The sequence below is a fragment of the Oncorhynchus nerka genome, linkage group LG27 (assembly GCF_034236695.1).
Source record: "Oncorhynchus nerka isolate Pitt River linkage group LG27, Oner_Uvic_2.0, whole genome shotgun sequence".
Taxonomy (NCBI): Eukaryota; Metazoa; Chordata; class Actinopteri; order Salmoniformes; family Salmonidae; genus Oncorhynchus; species Oncorhynchus nerka.
The window spans coordinates 69,513,838-69,535,570 of NC_088422.1; the positions used below are offsets into that span (position 1 = coordinate 69,513,838).

Here is a 21,733-nt window from a genome sequence, read left to right on the forward strand (position 1 = left end):
CTCTCCCACTCTTCTTATTGGTGTCACGTTGAAATATGGCTGTCTACCGGGGTGGTAGTCCTCCACAGCATAGCAGTCTGTGAGACATAATTAGTTCTCTACTTGGGACTTATCACTTAGTACAGCCATGTACTGCTTCAGAAAAGACACAGAGGTGGACTACTACTCCACACACACTGAACTAACCTGTAGGTTGTGATGTTTAATCCAGGCTCAATTGGAAAAAGGCATAAGAATCCTAAAACGTTGAGCACAATCAAAGAGAATATGTATACCACTACACAGAAAGGCTACTTCCCAGAGAATGTCTATTTTATCTGGGGGAACCATAGTCAGACTTGAAAGCCAGTATCTTTCACTCTCGGGAACTTGTGGCACCTCTACATTTTCTCAAACACCAGGTTCTATTCCCACAAAGTATTAAACTGACTGATAGAACAGGGAAGCACCAGGCATCAGAACTAAGTAGCAGTAGCTCCAGTGGAAGTATTTGTACAGCGTCTTCTCTTGATACTACAGGAGCTTTGGAACATATTGACTGCATTTGCGTCAGAGGAGAAAAGTAAGATAAATCGCCGAGGAAACTTTGAGAAGTTGTTTCAGGTCGATCTCGCCGTTATGTTAAAATTATAAGTCTGATGTATTGTAATGAGCTTTCTGTTTGGGCAAAACACCACGGACTAGATAGAATAGAAAGATACAAGACAAACAACAACAGCAGTATGTCAAAGATAGCTATTCAAGGCAGCGATATCAGACATCAATGGTTGAGTAGTTTGAATTGTATTATAGAACTTGAAACTGGCTTTGCCACCGCTGAGCAGAGAGTATGTTGTAGGTCCATTTCTCATTCGCCCATTGTGATGGATCTCCTTTGCATTACAGACAATAATTAACAAAACTATCTGCCCAATTTGACCCTGCATGCAGTTTATTCACTAATTTGTCATGATTTGCTGTCAGAGAAAATGTGTCTTCGGCACGTTGTGTTGCAGCCAATTTTGTTCTTGTACACCTCCATTGCTCCTGCAGGTTATTCCTGTCCTTTCTCCTGGATAGCGCTGTCCTGTGGGATTCATTAAACGCAGGATTAGCCATTGACAGAATCTGCGTAAATCTCCCCACGGAGGGTGGAGGGAGAGAGGAGGTCCACTTCCCCTCTTTCTTCATCTGAGGATTAAGGAGTTGAGGATTAAGGAGATTAAGGACCAAAGTGTTGATGGAGGGAACAAAAAGAGAGCATTTCTATAACTCGACTGGGGGCAGAGAGAGAGAAATCATGTCTCCTGCTTTCCTTCATTGATCCAAGATGTTTTACCAGCTTTCTTTTCCCTGGGTTGATAGAAAGGGAAGGGGATACCTAGTCAGTTGTACAATTGAATTCATTCAACTGAAATGTGTCTTCCGCATTTAAACCAAACCCTCTGAATCAGAGAGATGGGGCCTTGAGTTTCTGTGCTTAGAGGGCAGTCTGAGCATCTTCCTCTAATGGACAGAACGGAGTCTGTGTGTCTGTGTCTGTGCATGTGTCTGTGCGTGTGTCTGTGTCTGTGCCTGTGTCGGTGCCTGTGTGTGTGTCTGTGCGTGTGTCTGTGCGTCTGTCTGTGCCTGTGTCTGTGTTTGTGTCGGTGTGTGTGTCTGTGCATGTGTCTGTGCATGTGTCTGTGCCTGTGCGTGTTTCTGTGCGTGTTTCTGTGTGTGTGTCTGTGCGTGTGTCTGTGTCGGTGCCTGTGTCGGTGCCTGTGTCTGTCTGTGTGTTTGTGCGTGTGTCTGTGTGTGTGTCTGTGCCTGTGCCTGTGCCCGTGTCTGTGTCCGTGATTGTGTCTGCGTCTGCGTCTGCGTCTGCGTCTGCGTCTGTGTCTGTGTCTGTGTCTGTGTGTGTGTGTGTGTGTGTCTGTGCGTGTGTCTGTGTCTGTACGTGTGTCTATGCGTGTGTCTGTGCGTGTTTCTGTGTCTGTGTGTGTGTCTGTGTCTGTGCGTGTGTCTGTGCGCGTGTCTGTGTCTGTGTCTGTGTCTGTGTGTGTGTCTGTGTGTGTGTCTGTGTGTGTGTCTGTGCCTGTGTCTGTGCGTGTGTCTGTGTCTGTGTGTGTGTGTGTGTCTGTGTCTGTGCGTGTGTCTGTGCGTGCCCTCATGTATTACTAGGCCTGCTAGAGCAAAGGACCATGGTTTTGGGGATGACGTTCCACATGTGTTGTACTGTACATCCACCAAGCCCAATTTGATTTGAAAAAATAAATATATTTTTGATTGGCTTGCTTGTTAGATGCTCCCCTGTCAGTCTTTAGAGAGAAAATAATGAGCAGCTGTAAGCAAACTGTGAATATCGGGGATGGCAGCAACCTTTGCGCATTTGGAAACCAGTTGCCTTTGTAGTGGCCTTGGTTGTTCGGACAGCTTCCCTCTTTCTCATGAGAGAGCGGCATCCTGAGAGAGTATACCATCTCCTGAGACAGAGGAAGCCCAATTGAAGATTACTATGTTTAGCACAGAGATGATCATTCTTAATTCCCAAGGGTGGATGATGAGACCAGAAGGGTTTTATCGTCTGTTTTTCCATTATTTTGTAATGTGCTGGAAAACGTATCAATCAGCCAGAGATGGGATATTAAAGTGTACAGTCCTTTAGTTGTTTCTAATGAGGCTTTACAGGCAAATCTTCAATTGAATGCTTATTACTTCCTGCTTTAGTGTTCCCAGCCCATGTCATCACTCTCGCCCCTTCCTGCTGCAGTAAATAAATTAAAACAGCTCCTTTCAAATGCTGATGACTGAAACCAAGATGTTATTATGGAGACGTTCATTCAGATTGCCACGGTGCTCGAGACTCCACTTTTTTTCTGCATGAAAGCAATGTCCCGATAGCAGAGCTAAAATCATGTATTTAGGCAGTATTACTAATGTGATGGAAAAGAAGCTAGCACAGCCCAGCACACATGTTCACAGTGCCATGGATTGGAGAGTGATAGATACACACATTCCCTGTCAGAGAGAGAGAGAGAGAGAGAGAGAGTTGTAACTCACTAATCATTCCATCTCATATTTGAATCCTTTCTTCAACCCTCTCTTTTTGCCGTTGACCTAGGAGGACTCGTGTTTTGTTTCTTGTCTCGGCTCGCATACTGCTCAGTGAGCCCCACAGCTCACCGTGTGATCAGATCTACTGTATGTCTAGTGGTATTTCCCAGCAGGCATTGCTTCTGTCCTACTGTGTCTTACACTCTCATTCTCCCCCACAGTTCCTGCCTTCATTCCTCTAGTGCAGTGCTCTCCTGCCCTCCTGACAATATGGCAGAGCATATTCTACTACATCAGCTCAGCATATTAGAATGATACCGATAATGATGTGGGGAATACAGCCATTGCGACGGCACAATTACCACTTGTTGGCGGAGAGTAACATAATCTCACCCCATAGGTGCAAACTGACAGCTGGAACAAAGAAGCAAATCTTAAATTGCCATTTGAGTGTCCTAACTGGTTAAATTGTAAACAAGTCTTAAAAGGAGGGATTTGCAGTGTAGTTTTTTCTGTGTGAAAGAGATAAATTGCAGTAATGTTCACAACAAGTATCTTCCATTTGATCAGTGACCGTGTGTTCTCTACTGTAACAGCGAGAACAGTATTATTGTATGATTGATTTACTTTACATTTTAGTGACAAAAGATTTTCCGCCTTGGGATTTGGTGCCAGAATTCCACCCAATTATGAGGTGAGTATTATCTTGTTTAGTTGTTATAATATTCCCCACACTGCTTATTTTCCCTCCATCCTCTCTCCTCTTGGTATTTGCCCTGAGTCTATATATTGAACGGGCTGATTGCCCTATATCCTGACACCATTCGTCACTCTGTCAAAATCTCACATTTCAAATTCATAATTGAGTTTATTTTTATTCACAAGCCCCTTCTCTGGAAATACCAACCTGTCCCCGAGAAAATAACATGTTCTGAGGAATTAGAATAATGGCAAGCATGGCTCCTTGGTGTTGATGGCCACTTGTCAGAAGGTTTCAGGAGCGAGACAGGGGCGTTGTTTTAGCAGATTTGGCATGGAGAACAGAGATCTGGCTGTTGTTTTAACTAGCACCCTGGGGAGAGGGTTTGAAGTGCCGCTCGCACACACACACGCACGCACGCACGCACGCACGCACGCACACACACACACACACACACACACACACACACACACACACACCGCTTTCAGACACACAGACTGCTTCCAGAGATGGGGAATCACAGGCACACTGAAGTACTGGCAGGTCAACAGAGAAAAGATCAAATAAGGCTATCAGACTCTGCTTCTGTTCTGTGCTGTGCATTGGCTTATAAATAGTCTTATCTACTGTAAGTTCTGTCATTATGGCTTAATGACATCTGTCTTGTCAAAGGTACATACACTGGACCAAAAAGACGGTTGTTTTGATTGGATAGAAAAATGCCACGTCTGAACACTTTCTGAACCCCAGGCTGCTAAAATGCTATAAAACCAAATCTGTAAATTCTGTATTATTGCTGTCACTTAGAATAGTCCAAGAGCCCAAAGCTGTTGTATTTACCCAAAATAGTAAAAGTTCTCAAAAGGCTGTGGTGGCTGTGGCTTTGTTCAATAAGATAACTGGACCACTTTGTATCAGGAACAGGGTCATTCTCATACTCAAAGTAATCTTTATGTTGACTTATGGTCCTATATTTTCATTTATTCCACCGCTACTCCAGACATTCAAATGATCGTAAAATGTGGACTGAAATAAATGAGTGTCCTTGAAGACCCCAGTTGTATTTCGAATGAGACATAGGGATTTTGTCTACACTCATTTCCAGTACAACAGTGTCTGACCTTGTTTTATTTCCCAACAAACAGGTGTCCCATGACTTTGCCATCAATTTCAACCCAGAGGACGATGAATGTGAAGGTAACAGAGATGAAGCCTCCTCTGGGTACCTTATACTTCTGAACATCTCAGCAGCTCTGCCCGACCCTCCATCAATCTAAATCCGCTGACATTTTACAATGAAAAATGTGCATACTGGATAGCATGTGGAGCTTGAGAGTGCTTTCCCCGCTCTCAGAATCCACCTTTAATGGACACAGAGCCCTACAAATGTACATTTCCAGTAATACTTTGTCCCTTAGTTATTGTGCTCCAGCCCACCTGTCTCCCTCCTTTCCTTCCTCAATGTGCCACTTTAAGGCGTGTACCCACAGTAGAACGCCTGTGTTTGTGTGTGTGATCAGAGATTCAGGGGGTGGTGGAGGCCTACCAGAACTGCCTGCCTAAGATCCAGCTGTATGGCCCCACCAACGTCTCTCCCATCATCAGCAGGATAGCCAAGCTGTCAGCAGGAGAGGAGACCATCAAAGATGCCTCAGTAAGTGTCCCTTTACCGCGGTAATGGAGTGCTGTACAGTACAGGCCTGCATGATATGGAGAAAAGTAAAAATATCCATAACTGATATCCCACCCATTGAGCCTCCTTGGATGAGCTGTCCCAGGCTCAGCTCAGCTTTTACACAATTAATACCAGTCAGCCAATACAGACCATGTAGGTGTATGATTGTGTGGAAATGAAAAACATGATAGTGATGTCATTCACTATTAAATGTTTTTGTCTAATTAAGTGACAATGCCCGAGAAGCCGTGTGTGGAGGATATTGGCACGTCTGTTAGTCTCGGGCCTGCAAACGGTGCCAATATATCCGCCAAACACCGTGTTTGAGGGAATGATCACTTTTATGCAATGGGATACCAACAATTTCAAATAATGAGACATATTTCCATTAAACATGTTAATTTATTCATACTATTTCGTCCTTCCACAAGATAGTCCCGACACAAATCTAGGATTGCTACCCAAGCCGGCTGGCTCAGATGCTGGAGACACGACCCAGTCTTTATTCTATAGACATTTGTTCTAAATGTTCTATTGTCATGCTGACTGGCGACGTTCTTATCCCCTTATTGCTAGCTAGCCAACTTGGGCTAACGGTCACAAACAGTGCAGCCAGAATGACAAAAGTAGCTGCATTTGTTTATTTAAACTGTTTTCTAGTGACATTTGGATACAGCCATACCAATGAGCGATTTGGCCTGGCATAGAACATTTGCTCTCTCACCAGTACACTGTTTGGAGGAGCTAGCCAATGACACAGCTAGCACAATTACTTCAAACTGAAGCTGGAAAGAGAAATGTAAACGATGTACGCTGAGAGTCAGGAAGCAAGTTCAGGGAGTGAATACTTTTAATAAATGACAGTACAGCGCACCGACATGGAACAGGAACAATGACAACTGGGGAAGCAAGTTCAGGGAGTGAATACATTTAATAAATGACAGTACAGCGCACCGACATGGAACAGGATCAATGACAACTGGGGAAGCAAGTTCAGGGAGTGAATACATTTAATAAATGACAGTACAGCGCACCGACATGGAACAGGAACAATGACAACTGGGGAAGCAAGTTCAGGGAGTGAATACATTTAATAAATGACAGTACAGCGCACCGACATGGAACAGGAACAATGACAACTGGGGAAGCAAGTTCAGGGAGTGAATACATTTAATAAATGACAGTACAGCGCACCGACATGGAACAGGAACAATGACAACTGGGGAAGAAAGCGAAGGGAGTGACATATGTAGGGCAGGTAAGCAGGGAGTTGATGGAGTCCAGGTGAGTGTCATTATGCGCAGATGCGCATAACGCTGGTGACTGGTGTGCTCCATAACGAGCACCCTGGTGACCACAGACAGCAAGGTTTATACAAATCTCTGCTGTTGAAAACCAAATACTAGTCTAAAAGAAATGGGAGATAATGTCTAGATGCTTTTTACATTGGAGATTAAGTTTATAAATGGTCTGGCTGGGCTGATGAGACAGTGGATTGCGCAGTGAGATGGAACAGTAAATAGGCATTTCATAGCTTTAGCCGGTGGTAACTTGTGAAATAGACACCGGCAGGAACTTGATTTTAACCAATCGGCATCCAGGATTAGACCAACCCATTGTATAAATCTTTTATAATTTATTGAGGTTCTGCAAAAGCACCTTTAAAATCTCTCAATGAAACGTGGTAAGGATTGAGTTAACAAGAATGCCCAAGGCCTTTAATATCAATGTGTTCCTACATTAGTTTGCCCTCTGGCTATTCCCATTACATTTGAAACACTTTTTCATCATTCTGTCCGTCTCCTTCGTCCTTGTACTGATCTTCATTTATTATTCAATCATCCCTTCTTCTTCTGATCAGTAAATGAGAACAAAGGATCAATGCAAAATTAATTCAGGACATGAGTTAAAACTGCAGCCGGGGCACTTTAATGCCTAAGGACTCATGGGGATCTGAGAGGAGAATACATAGGAATATGATGATAGTTTTGGGACACTGTAAAGTCCATGGAGAATAGGAGCACCTCCTCCCAGCTGCCCACTGCACTGAGGATAGGAAACACTGTCACCACCGATAAATCTAGGATAATCGACTATGTCAATAAGCATTTTTCTGCTGCAAAATCTGGATCCCTACAAATCAGCTGGGGTAGACAATCTGCAACCCCTGTTACTAGCCTATTCAACCTCTCTTTTGTATCATCTGAGATCCCCAGAGATTGGAAAGCTGCCACGGTCATCCCCCTCTTCAAAGGGCGAGACACTCTAGACCCGAACTGTTACAGATCTATATCCATCCTGCCCTGCCTTTCTAAAATCTTCGAAAGCCAAGTTAACAAACAGATCACTGAACATTTAGAATCCCATCGTACCTTCTCCACTATCCAATCTGGTTTCCAAGCTGGTCAGAGGTGCACCTCAGACACGCTCATGGTCCTAAACGATATCATAACCGACATCGATGAAAGACAGTACTGTGCAGTCGTCTTCATCGACCTGGCCAAGGCCTTCGACTCATTTTTATCGGCAGACTCAATAGCCTTGGCTTCTCAAATGACTGCCTCACCTGGTTCACCAACTACTTCTCAGATAGAGTTCAGTGTGTCAAATCGGATGGCATGTTGTCTGTCTCTATTGGGGTGCCACAGGGTTCAATTCTCGAGCTGACTCTTTTCTCTGTATATATCAATGATGTCGCTCTTGCTGCTGGTGATTCTCTGATCCACCTCTACGCAGACGACACCATTCTGCATAGATCTGGCCCTTCTTTGGACACTGTGCTAACAAACCTTCAAAAGAGCTTCAATGCCATACAACACTCCTTCCTTGGCCTCCAACTGCTTTTAAATGCTAGTAAAACTAAGTGCATGCTCTTCAACCGATTGCTGCCCGCACCCTCCCGCCCGACTAGCATCACTACTCTGTACGGTTCTGACTTAGAATATGTGGACAATTACAAATACCTAGGTGTCTGGTTAGACTGTAAACTCTCCTTCCAGACTCACATTAAGCATCTCCAATCCAAAATAAAATCTAGAATCGTCTTCCTATTTTGCAACAAAGCCTCCTTCACTCATGCTGCCAAACATACCCTCGTAAAACTGACTATCCTACCGATCCTTGACTTCGGCAATGTAATTTACAAAATAGCCCCCAACACTCTACTCAGCAAACTGGATGCAGTCTATCACAGTGCCATCTGTTTTATCACCAAAGCCCCATATACTACCCACCACTTAGACCTGTATGCTCTCGTTGGCTGGCACGCACTACATATTCATCGCCAAACCCACTGGCTCCAGGTCATCTATAAGTCTTTGCTAGGTGAAGCCCCGCCTTATCTCAGCTCACTGCTCACCATAGCAACACCCACCCGTAGCACGCGCTCCAGCAGGTATATTTCACTGGTCATCCCCAAAGGCAACACTTACTTTGGCCACCTTTCCTTCCAGTTCTCTGCTACCAGTGACTGGAACGAATTGCAAAAGTCACTGAAGCTGGAGTCTTATATCTCCCTCTCTAACTTTAAGTATCAGCTGTCAGAGCAGCTTACCGATCACTGTACCTGTACACAGCCAATCTGTAAAAAGCACACCCAACTTTCTCATCCCCATATTATTACTTACCCTCTTGCTCTTTTACACCCCAGTATCTCTACTTGCACATCATCATCTGCACATCTATCACTCCAGTGTTAATGCTAAATTGTAATTATTTCACCTCTATTGCCTATTTATTGCCTAACTCCCTACTCTTCTACATTTTCACACACCGTACATAGATTTTTAATATTTTTTTTCTATTGTGTTATTGACTGTACGTTTGTTTGTTTGTAACTCTGTGTTGTTGTATCTGTCGAACTGCTTTGCTTTATCTTGGCCAGGTCGCAGTTGTAAATGAGAACATGTTCTCAACTGGCCTACCTGGTTAAATAAAGGTGAAATAAAAAATACAAATAAATAAAAAATACACTTATAGACCTCATATGTAAAATTCTTAGGCAAATGTAGGATATCTGTAGATGTTGAGGATTTTCTCATTTGTATTGATATCCTGCAGGGAGAGAGAGAGGTGTTGATGGGACTAGAGATTAATGCATTATTACTTTTCTCAGTGGGAGCAGTCAGATTTCAGAGGATGATGTGTTACACACAGACAAACCAAGAGCACTGAAGTGTGTGGAGACAAAAGGTCAACACGCAACCGCAACCCTCTCCTCTCTCCTCTCTCCTCCAGCGTTACCACATCCTGCTGATCCTCACGGACGGCGTGGTGACAGACATGGCAGACACACGCGAGGCCATCGTGCGCGCCTCCTACCAGCCCCTGTCCATCATCATCGTTGGCGTGGGCAATGCAGACTTCACAGACATGCAGATCCTGGACGGGGATGACGGGGTGCTGCGCTCACCCAAAGGAGAGCCCGTCCTCAGGGACATTGTGCAGTTTGTGCCCTTCAGAGACTTCAAAACGGTCAGTATTGCCTTCCTTCCCTTCCTCATTCTATACCTCCATCCCTCCACCTTCCCTACCTCCCTCTACTCTGCTATGCCACAGTCATATTCCAACCAAGCCAAAAGAACAGAGAGGTGTGGGTCTCCAAGTTCTCAGAAACTGCAGTACTTTTTATAATAGCGATGCTGGCGGCCATTAAGTCTCACAGTGTGACCTCCAAAGCCCCTTCAGTAATAGCATTACCCTCCAATGGGGCTTTGAAGACATTTACATTTACATTTTCATTTAAGTCATTTAGCAGACGCTCTTATCCAGAGCGACTTACAAATTGGTGCATTCACCTTAGGACATCCAGTGGAACAGCCACTTTACAATAGTGCATCTAAATCTTTTAAGGGGGGTGAGAAGGATTACTTTATCCTATCCTAGGTATTCCTTAAAGAGGTGGGGTTTCAGGTGTCTCCGGAAGGTGGTGATTGACTCCGCTGTCCTGGCGTCGTGAGGGAGTTTGTTCCACCATTGGGGGGCCAGAGCAGCGAACAGTTTTGACTGGGCTGAGCGGGAACTGTACTTCCTCAGTGGTAGGGAGGCGAGCAGGCCAGAGGTGGATGAACGCAGTGCCCTTGTTTGGGTGTAGGGCCTGATCAGAGCCTGGAGGTACTGAGGTGCCGTTCCCCTCACAGCTCCGTAGGCAAGCACCATGGTCTTGTAGCGGATGCGAGCTTCAACTGGAAGCCAGTGGAGAGAGCGGAGGAGCGGGGTGACGTGAGAGAACTTGGGAAGGTTGAACACCAGACGGGCTGCGGCGTTCTGGATGAGTTGTAGGGGTTTAATGGCACAGGCAGGGAGCCCAGCCAACAGCGAGTTGCAGTAATCCAGACGGGAGATGACAAGTGCCTGGATTAGGACCTGCGCCGCTTCCTGTGTGAGGCAGGGTCGTACTCTGCGGATGTTGTAGAGCATGAACCTACAGGAACGGGCCACCGCCTTGATGTTAGTTGAGAACGACAGGGTGTTGTCCAGGATCACGCCAAGGTTCTTAGCGCTCTGGGAGGAGGACACAATGGAGTTGTCAACCGTGATGGCGAGATCATGGAACGGGCAGTCCTTCCCGGGAGGAAGAGCAGCTCCGTCTTGCCGAGGTTCAGCTTGAGGTGGTGATCCGTCATCCACACTGATATGTCTGCCAGACATGCAGAGATGCGATTCGCCACCTGGTCATCAGAAGGGGGAAAGGAGAAGATTAATTGTGTGTCGTCTGCATAGCAATGATAGGAGAGACCATGTGAGGTTATGACAGAGCCAAGTGACTTGGTGTATAGCGAGAATAGGAGAGGGCCTAGAACAGAGCCCTGGGGGACACCAGTGGTGAGAGCACGTGGTGAGGAGACGGATTCTCGCCACGCCACCTGGTAGGAGCGACCTGTCAGGTTGGACGCAATCCAAGCGTGGGCCGCGCCGGAGATGCCCAACTCGGAGAGGGTGGAGAGGAGGATCTGATGGTTCACAGTATCGAAGGCAGCCGATAGGTCTAGAAGGATGAGAGCAGAGGAGAGAGAGTTAGCTTTAGCAGTGCGGAGCGCCTCCGTGATACAGAGAAGACATGCTAACAGCCAGGCAGCCTCTCCTCTGCTGGCCTTGCCAGTGCTACAGATGGAGGAGCTTCAGAAAACCCTCCTAAAAAAAAACATTTTTCGTCACCAGGAAAGAAAATCCATTAATTTAGAAAAGTAATGATGAAAAATGCAAAAATGCTTTGATGAGATTTGTCTGTGTGCTCTCCAAATCCCTCTTTCCTTTTGACCGCTGCCCAAACAACGGAAAACACAAAGCCCTCTTTCCTTTTGACTGCTGCCCAAACAACGGAAAACACAAAGCCCTCTTTCCTTTTGACTGCTGCCCAAACAACGGAAAACACAAAGCCCTCTTTCCTTTTGACCGCTGCCCAAACAACGGAAAACACAAAGCCCTCTTTCCTTTTGACCGCTGCCCAAACAACGGAAAACACAAAGCCCTCTTTCCTTTTGACCGCTGCCCAAACAACGGAAAACAAACAAAGAAAACACCCTCTTTCCTTTTGACCGCTGCCCAAACAACAGAAAACACAAAGCCCTCTTTCCTTTTGACCGCTGCCCAAACAACGGAAAACACAAAGCCCTCTTTCCTTTTGACCGCTGCCCGGAAAAACAACTTTTGAGAAAACACAAAGCCCTCTTTCCTTTTGACCGCTGCCCAAACAACAGAAAACACAAAGCCCTCTTTCCTTTTGACCTCTGCCCAAACAACAGAAAACACAAAGCCCTCTTTCCTTTTGACCGCTGCCCAAACAACGGAAAACACAAAGCCCTCTTTCCTTTTGACCGCTGCCCAAACAAAACAGAAAACACAAAGCCCTCTTTCCTTTTGACCTCTGCCCAAACAACAGAAAACACAAAGCCCTCTTTCCTTTTGACCGCTGCCCAAACAACGGAAAACACAAAGCCCTCTTTCCTTTTGACCTCTGCCCAAACAACGGAAAACACAAAGCCCTCTTTCCTTTTGACCGCTGCCCAAACAACGGAAAACACAAAGCCCTCTTTCCTTTTGACCGCTGCCCAAACAACGGAAAACACAAAGCCCTCTTTCCTTTTGACCGCTGCCCCAAACAACGGAAAACACAAAGCCCTCTTTCCTTTTGACCGCTGCCCAAACAACGGAAAACACAAAGCCCTCTTTCCTTTTGACCGCTGCCCAAACAACGGAAAACACAAAGCCCTCTTTCCTTTTGACCGCTGCCCAAACAACAGAAAACACAAAGCCCTCTTTCCTTTTGACCTCTGCCCAAACAACAGAAAACACAAAGCCCTCTTTCCTTTTGACCGCTGCCCAAACAACGGAAAACACAAAGCCCTCTTTCCTTTTGACCGCTGCCCAAACAACGGAAAACACAAACAAAAACAGAAAACACAAAGCCCTCTTTCCTTTTGACCTCTGCCCAAACAACAGAAAACACAAAGCCCTGCCCAAACAACAGAAAACACAAAGCCCTCTTTCCTTTTGACCGCTGCCCAAACAACGGAAAACACAAAGCCCTCTTTCCTTTTGACCGCTGCCCAAACAACAGAAAACACAAAGCCCTCTTTCCTTTTTGACCTCTGCCCAAACAGAAAAAGCCCTCTTTCCTTTTGAAAACACAAAGCCCTCTTTCCTTTTGACCTCTGCCCAAACAACGGAAAACACAAAGCCCTCTTTCCTTTGACCGCTGCCCAAACAACGGAAAACACAAAGCCCTCTTTCCTTTTGACCGCTGCCCAAACAACGGAAAACACAAAGCCCTCTTTCCTTTTGACCGCTGCCCAAACAACAGAAAACACAAAGCCCTCTTTCCTTTTGACTGCTGCCCAAACAACAGAAAACACAAAGCCCTCTTTCCTTTTGACCGCTGCCCAAACAACAGAAAACACAAAGCCCTCTTTCCTTTTGACCGCTGCCCAAACAACAGAAAACACAAAGCCCTCTTTCCTTTTGACCGCTGCCCAAACAACGGAAAACACAAAGCCCTCTTTCCTTTTGACCGCTGCCCAAACAACGGAAAACACAAAGCCCTCTTTCCTTTTGACCGCTGCCCAAACAACGGAAAACACAAATCCCTCTTTCCTTTTGACCGCTGCCCAAACAACGGAAAACACAAAGCCCTCTTTCCTTTTGACTGCTGCCCAAACAACAGAAAACACAAAGTCCTCTTTCCTTTTGACCGCTGCCCAAACAACAGAAAACACAAAGCCCTCTTTCCTTTTGACCGCTGCCCAAACAACGGAAAACACAAAGCCCTCTTTCCTTTTGACCGCTGCCCAAACAACGGAAAACACAAAGCCCTCTTTCCTTTTGACCGCTGCCCAAACAACGGAAAACACAAAGCCCTCTTTCCTTTTGACTGCTGCCCAAACAACAGAAAACACAAAGCCCTCTTTCCTTTTGACCGCTGCCCAAACAACAGAAAACACAAAGCCCTCTTTCCTTTTGACCGCTGCCCAAACAACAGAAAACACAAAGCCCTCTTTCCTTTTGACCGCTGCCCAAACAACGGAAAACACAAAGCCCTCTTTCCTTTTGACCGCTGCCCAAACAACAGAAAACACAAAGCCCTCTTTTTTTTGACCGCTGCCCAAACAACGGAAAACACAAAGCCCTCTTTCCTTTTGACCGCTGCCCAAACAACGGAAAACACAAAGCCCTCTTTCCTTTTGACCGCTGCCCAAACAACAGAAAACACAAAGCCCTCTTTCCTTTTGACCGCTGCCCAAACAACAGAAAACACAAATCCCTCTGTCCTTTTGACCGCTGTCCAAACAACAGAAAACACAAAGCCCTCTTTCCTTTTGACCGCTGCCCAAACAACGGAAAACACAAAGCCCTCTTTCCTTTTGACCGCTGCCCAAACAACGGAAAACACAAAGCCCTCTTTCCTTTTGACCGCTGCCCAAACAACGGAAAACACAAAGCACTCTTTCCTTTTGACCGCTGCCCAAACAACAGAAAACACAAAGCTTTTCTTTCCTTTTTGACCAGAAAACACAAAGCCCTCTTTCCTTTTGACCTCTGCCAAACAACGGGCTGCCCAAACAACGGAAAACACAAAGCCCTCTTTCCTTTTGACCGCTGCCCAAACAACGGAAAACACAAAGCCCTCTTTCCTTTTGACCGCTGCCCAAACAACGGAAAACACAAAGCCCTCTTTGCTTTTGACCGCTGCCCAAACAACAGAAAACACAAATCCCTCTGTCCTTTTGACCGCTGTCCAAACAACAGAAAACACAAAGCCCTCTTTCCTTTTGACCGCTGCCCAAACAACAGAAAACACAAAGCCCTCTTTACATTTGACCGCTGGCCAAACAACGGAAAACACAAAGCCCTCTTTCCTTTTGACCGCTGCCCAAACAACAGAAAACACAAATCCCTCTTTCCTTTTGACCGCTGCCCAAACAACGGAAAACACAAAGCCCTCTTTCCTTTTGACCGCTGCCCAAACAACGGAAAACACAAAGCCCTCTTTCCTTTTGACCGCTGCCCAAACAACAGAAAACACAAAGCCCTCTTTCCTTTTGACCGCTGCCCAAACAACAGAAAACACAAAGCCCTCTTTCCTTTTGACCGCTGCCCAAACAACGGAAAACACAAAGCCCTCTTTCCTTTTGACCGCTGCCCAAACAACAGAAAACACAAAGCCCTCTTTCCTTTTGACCGCTGCCCAAACAACGGAAAACACAAAGCCCTCTTTCCTTTTGACCGCTGCCCAAACATGGAAAACACAAAGCCCTCTTTCCTTTTGACCGCTGCCCAAACAACAGAAAACACAAATCACTCTTTCCTTTTGACCGCTGCCCAAACATGGAAAACACAAAGCCCTCTTTCCTTTTGACTGCTGCCCAAACAACGGAAAACACAAAGCCCTCTTTCCTTTTGACCGCTGCCCAAACATGGAAAACACAAAGCCCTCTTTCCTTTTGACCGCTGCCCAAACAACAGAAAACACAAAGCCCTCTTTCCTTTTGACCACTGCCCAAACAACAGAAAACACAAAGCCCTCTTTCCTTTTGACCGCTGGCCAAACAACGGAAAACACAAATCACTCTTTCCTTTTGACCGCTGCCCAAACAACAGAAAACACAAAGCCCTCTTTCCTTTTGACCGCTGCCCAAACAACGGAAAACACAAAGCCCTCTTTCCTTTTGACCGCTGTCCAAACATGGAAAACACAAAGCCCTCTTTCCTTTTGACCGCTGTCTAAACAACGGAAAACACAAAGCCCTCTTTCCTTTTGACCGCTGCCCAAACAACGGAAAACACAAAGCCCTCTTTCCTTTTGACCGCTGGCCAAACAACGGAAAACACAAAGCCCTCTTTCCTTTTGACCGCTGCCCAAACAACGGAAACCACAAATCACTCTTTCCTTTCTTCCTTTGTTAGGTTAAAAAACAATTTGCCCAGAGTTTCATTGGATTTAGGTGCCACTGAAAATGATTGCTTTAACCCTTTGGGGTCTTGTGCCAGAACTGTCCAGACTAAAGCTGTGTTCTATTTTTCACAGGCCTCGCCTGCTGCCTTGGCCAAATGTGTCCTTGCGGAGGTGCCCAACCAGGTGGTGGAGTACTACAGTCACAAGGCCATCTGCCCCATGCCGCCCGTCCCATCATGTGACTCTCCCACCTCCCTTGCCAACACCCCTACAGAATCACTGCCAGCAGTGGGGACCACGGCCTGACCACATCTCAGTCCAGAGAGAGAGAGGGTGCAGATCGCTGCTCTGGACCAAGAACCACCGTCATTAATATTAGTGTTGTTATCATTCCTTTTTCATTCGTACAGTGTTCACACACAGACTGGAACAGAAACCTTTGGATTGTTTTCTCTCTCCGTTCGGATCATGTCCCTCTGCCTGGCTGTGCATCCATCTGCCTGTTCAGCATGATGCTGGAGGATGCATGCAGGTGAATCCCTCCCAAAGTTGATCAACTATGGTCACAGGCTCTCTGTCCCCTTCTGCCCTGATACTGGCATCTTGGCCCTCAGCTGATTTTTTTATGACTTTCAAGGCTCTCCAAGGTTTCAGTCTGCTTCTCTTCTGTGTCCATTTTGCTCTGCTGTGTCTCTCTGTCTTACTGCCCATCACTGGTATTGTCTGAAGAGCCTGTCAACTGAAGGATTGGGGGAGGGGAAATCTAAACATATCAAACCACATGAGTCTTTCAATTATGAGGAAAGAGATTTAGGTAACACTTTATTTTACTTTTCCTAAATGATGCCTGCACAGAAAAGGTAGTCATATACAGTATGGGTCAAAAGTTTGGACACACCTGCTCATTCAAGGGTTTTTCTTTATTTTTATTATTTTCTACATTGTAGAATAATAGCGAAGACATCAAAACTATGAAATAACACATGGAATCATGAAATAACCAAAAAAGTGTTAAACAAATCAAATCAAAATATATTTAATATGTTATATTGTTCAAAGTAGCCACCCTTTGCCTTGATGATAGCTTAGCACACTCTTGGCATTATCTCAACCAGCTTCATGAGGTAGTCACCTGGAATGCATTTCAATTAACAGGTGTGCCTTGTTAATTTGTGGAATTTCTTTCCTTCTTAATGCGTTTGAGTCAATAAGTTGTGTTGTGACAAGGTAGGGGGGTATACAGAAGATAGTCCTATTTGGTAAAAGACCAAGTGCATATTATTACAAGAACAACTCAAATAATCAAATAGAAATGACATTCCATCATTACTTTAAGACATGAAGGTCAGTCAATCTGGTAAAATTGCAGTCGCAAAAACCATCAAGAGTTAACTGCACTTCAGATTGTAGCCCAAATAAATGCTTCACTGAGTTCAAGTAACAGACATCTCAAAAACCACTGTTCAGAGGAGACGGTGTAAATCAGGCCTTCATGGTCGAATTGCTGTAAAGAAACCACTACAACAGGACACCAATAAGAAGAAGAGACTTGCTTGGGCCAAGAAACACTAGCTATGGACATCAGAATCTGGCATTTGAGATTTTTGGTTCCAACCGCTCTGTATTTGTGAGAAGCAGAGTAGGTGAACCGATGATCTCTGCATGTGTGGTTCCCACCATGAAGCATGGAGGAGGAGGTGTGGGGGTGCTTTGCTGTTGACACTGGCAGTGTGGCGACCACGGCATGGCGACCACAGCATTCTGCAGCGATACGCCATCCTATCTGTGTTGCGCTTAGGGGGACTATCATTTGTTTTTCAACAGGAGAATGACCCAAAACACACCTCCAGGTTGTGTAAGGGCTATTTGACAAAGGAGAGTGATGGAGTGCTGCATCAGATGACCTGGCATCCACAATCACCCGACCTCAACCTAATTGAGATGGTTTGGGATGAGTTGGACTGCAGAGTCAAGGCAAAAGCAGCCAACAAGTGCTCAGCATGTGTGGAAACTCCTTCAAAATCATTCCTCATGACAGCAAAGCTGTCATCAAGGCAAAGGGTGGCTACTTTGAAACATCTCAAATCTATTTTGATTTGTTTAATACTTTTTGGGTTACTACATGATTCCATATGTGTTATTTCATAGTTTTGATGAAACACACTTGAATGAGTAGGTGTGTCCAAAGTTTTGACGGGTATTGTACAAGCCAACTTGACATTTTGTAACATGACTCACACTAATATTACTTTACAGTACAACGTTTTAAAGCTTAGTGATTTATTACAGATTAAGCAATGTGACGTACATACATGTTATGTCAATCTCAGGTTTATAGTGCCCTTATGCAGGCATGATGGCAGAGCATTCAAATGAAATGTTACAGAAGTGTATACATGATAAATAAGTCAACAAATACAAACAAATATATGTACAGTGTAAATGAATGATAAAGTTCGACATCAAGATAAATCAGATCTTTATCAACTGTTATGCCCATTACCTCCATATGAAGCATACCTTTGGGATTTATCTTTATCTCAACCTGACCTATCTGGAGCCTTAGCCAGTTACTTTTCTTAACTGAATTAACGAGGAACATTTTAAATGGGGCTCTTCGTGGTGTTTGTGTCACGATATTGTAGGTCTTTCAAAACCGAAATCTTATTCCAATGCGATAACCCTGCATTACATCACTCATGTGAAAGACCTCACTGCACTGTCTAGTAAAGCATCTAAATACGGTGGAATGTATATGATTTCTATTGTTTGACGAGTGCAAATGTCACAGGAGTACACTGACATTAATGAGAGAAGACCAGAGAGTGGGATCATGGCCTTGTCTTCACATTGACTTGTTTGGATGAGATGCTGCTGGACTTATGGTAAGCAGCTTTACATGCACATCCCTCCATGATGAATATGTCCCGTAACCATTATTTTCCCCTCTAGGAACTATTTTGTTCTCTCTGTTGACACGTTGACTTGTTGATTGTATAACTCATGGGTATGAAGTCTTGCACGTAGTTCCATAAACTTCTTCTGCTAAAAATTCTACTAACGTAGTTTAGGTGCATCAGGTATCTACGTCAGATATGATGCAAACAGAGGTAAACTGAATCACTGAAATCGTATTATTTTGTCTGCCCATATTTTTACATACACTAAGAATAACACCTAAAAACAGGTTGCATTCAGTATAAAGATTGCAAATGTTTGCTCATAATGGATAAATACGAGGAAGATTACATCACAGTTGTCTGGGATATTGTAAAACTGGCTCTAATCTGTGTCAATACCTTTCTCTGGACAGTGACAACCACATGTAGGCTGGAATTCAGTTGAACCCGCCATAGATGGTCAATTAGCATAATATGGGTTTTTAGAATTTGATGCCAGTCCGTGCCATTGCCTCTGTCTCCTTTGTTGATGCGACTTTGTAATTATCAAGTTCACTTTGGCTTCTCCCTCAATGCTTGCATCTCTCCCAGGTGGCCCATGTGCTCTTATGTACATAACTGTGGCTAAACTCCCCCGGTACAGTGCTCCTGTGTGCTGTGGTCTGAGCTCCTCTGAAGAACAGTGAGTGTGTATCTGTCACTAAGGACCACAAGCTTCGGCCTATTGATTCAGGACTCCCAGATCTGGAGTCCTACTTGATCAGCTGAATGTAAATAACCCTGGATGGACTTTCATCTCCACACTGGGGCTCTGCAGTGGGACGTGTAGGATGGGGAAATGGATGTAGAACATTTGCCAATGTTCTGTTGGACTGAGTTCTGACATCAATGGTAATATATTGAAGTACTTTATATTTATTAAATTAATGTTTTGTTTGTTTTTGTTTGGATATCTACTATGTGTTTGTTTGAATATGATGACACCATTTCTCAAGATGGCATAATGCCATGGATTTATTCATCACATGAATGGATATCTCATTTTTAAGATTACTGTTGTGCAATGGCAGGAAACCTTATCTATCAGATCTATATTGAGAAATGTATGAATCATTGGCAAGATGATGGGGTACACTGTTCCAGCCCCTTGGTCCATATCTTTATTGCACAAGCTAAAACAGTGTGCATTTTCATAAAATTGGCTTGTGTGCAGCCCAACATATGCTCACACTAAGACCATACATACATTACACACTCCGAGCAACAGCAAGTGATATCATGCTGATATGAATCAGTATTCCTGTTCCTGAGGGGGAACGGGATTTGAACACCATATGCTCAAGTCACAAGTATCAGCACCTTCCTGTTGTTTCTGTGCTGTGCTGTACTGTTGTTCCCACCCTGGACAACATGGCCCTGGACAACATGGCCCTGGACAACATGGCCCATGATTTAATGTTGCCCTCAGGCACAAGCCAAAGCACTCTCCATCAACTCAAATCATCCTTTGCTTAGTTCATTTTCAGAATGAACCCTTTAGACCAAATGCACAGTCAGTTGCAGGTATTGCTAACCCTGATGCATACTGTATCTAGCGGTATTGATTTCAATGGTGGATGTCTCCTTTAAAGTAATTATGCAGGGAGAATGACTGGTTTTAAATGAGCACTGCGAAGAGTGCATAATCTGAGGTATTTATTTTACATTCACCACTGACAAACATGGGCTCTGAACACTACGGTACAATGGGTGGAAGGTAATACAGGCTAGTCTATTGCCCTGCTGTGTATTCCCTAAACCACTGGATGATTTTGAGGTCATAGATATATTTTATTTCTAAAAAGAGAATTCATTGCATGCTTACTTCTGTTGTTAAGATGTGTTGTACATTCCTTTGGAGTACGTTATGCTGATAGGCAAGCCTGCATTTGCACAAACCTCTGTTCATGTTGTGGATGCTCTCTTTATCTTGCATTTAGGCCAATAAATCCAGTCAACTGCATGACAGTGTCTGTGATGTCTCATCCTTGTGAAAAAAAAGTGGAAATATTCGCCCCTATTCTTCTTCCATGTTTTTGAAATGGAAAAACTAAATAAAGCTTTAGTATTTATTGCCATTTGATTTGATCGTTATTCTTTCATTCGATTCAGGTTATCAGGTTGTGTGAAATTACAGCGTACCATTTGGGGGTGGTAAGACAATATCGGATAATATGTTGCTACAATAGGAATTTATCACAGATTTCCATTACATCGGCCCCTGTGAGTCCCACATCTGACTCAAAGCACTTACTGATGCCTTTAAACCACCAGAGAGATGGAGTGACATCCCCTGTTCATTTTCTGTGACCTATAACATGTTTTTTTGCCTTGTGGTTCAATTTAAATGGGAAAGAGGAATACAATTGAGAGAGGAATGCAGCAGTCTTTTGAGAGACGCAATCTCTGCTCTCGTATGATTTCCCCGGTGTGGCGTAAGCTTTGGACGGGATACTCCATGCACACGCTCACCGTGGCCGGGTCAGTGAGGATGAGGCTGTATAGCGTCAGTACATGTAATGGGGGTGAAGACTGCTCCTTCAGACAGTTCCTTTCATTCAACGGCTATTGTGCAAGAGCGCTGCATAGCGGCTGTTTCCATGGTGACAGGGATTTGTGAGAATACCTATGTTTGGAGAAGACCAGGGACAGAGGGGGGGGGGGGGGGGTTGACTGCTCGGTCCGGAATAGAGTGAAGTTTTCCTTTAAAGACTTTTATTTTTTTAAACAGAAGCCTTGACTGACTGTTGTTCAGTGCCCTCACAAGGCCAGATAGAATCCACAAGCCACCCCAGCTGAGCTCTATGCTCGAGGCTAAGGCTTTGCTGGCTAAAGATGCTTCTTAAAGTCTTACTGTAAAAACCCTGCTCCTTCCATCACATGGTTGTAAAGAAGTTTATTTTTAAACCTCATAACTGCCGGGCAAAGTAGTGGTAACATTGATAAAACATGATGTTGGGGTTGAAGTGATATCCTGGGAAACTAATATCCCACAATCCTGATGCTGCTCTGCC

At 44.7% G+C, this 21,733-nt stretch overlaps 1 protein-coding gene across 1 annotated transcript in view; it reads left to right on the plus strand.

Moving 5' to 3' along the window:
- Positions 1-20,797, plus strand: part of LOC115112227 (copine-7-like) — a 52,390-nt gene extending 31,593 nt beyond the window's left edge. Inside the window, exons 11-15 of the mRNA XM_029639146.2 lie at positions 3,655-3,709; positions 4,861-4,912; positions 5,236-5,369; positions 9,627-9,863; positions 15,913-20,797. Coding sequence (XP_029495006.1) covers positions 3,655-3,709; positions 4,861-4,912; positions 5,236-5,369; positions 9,627-9,863; positions 15,913-16,086 — 652 coding nt within the window. The 3' untranslated portion in view covers positions 16,087-20,797. The remainder of the gene's footprint in view (positions 1-3,654; positions 3,710-4,860; positions 4,913-5,235; positions 5,370-9,626; positions 9,864-15,912) is intronic.
- The last annotated feature ends 936 nt before the right edge of the window (positions 20,798-21,733 follow it).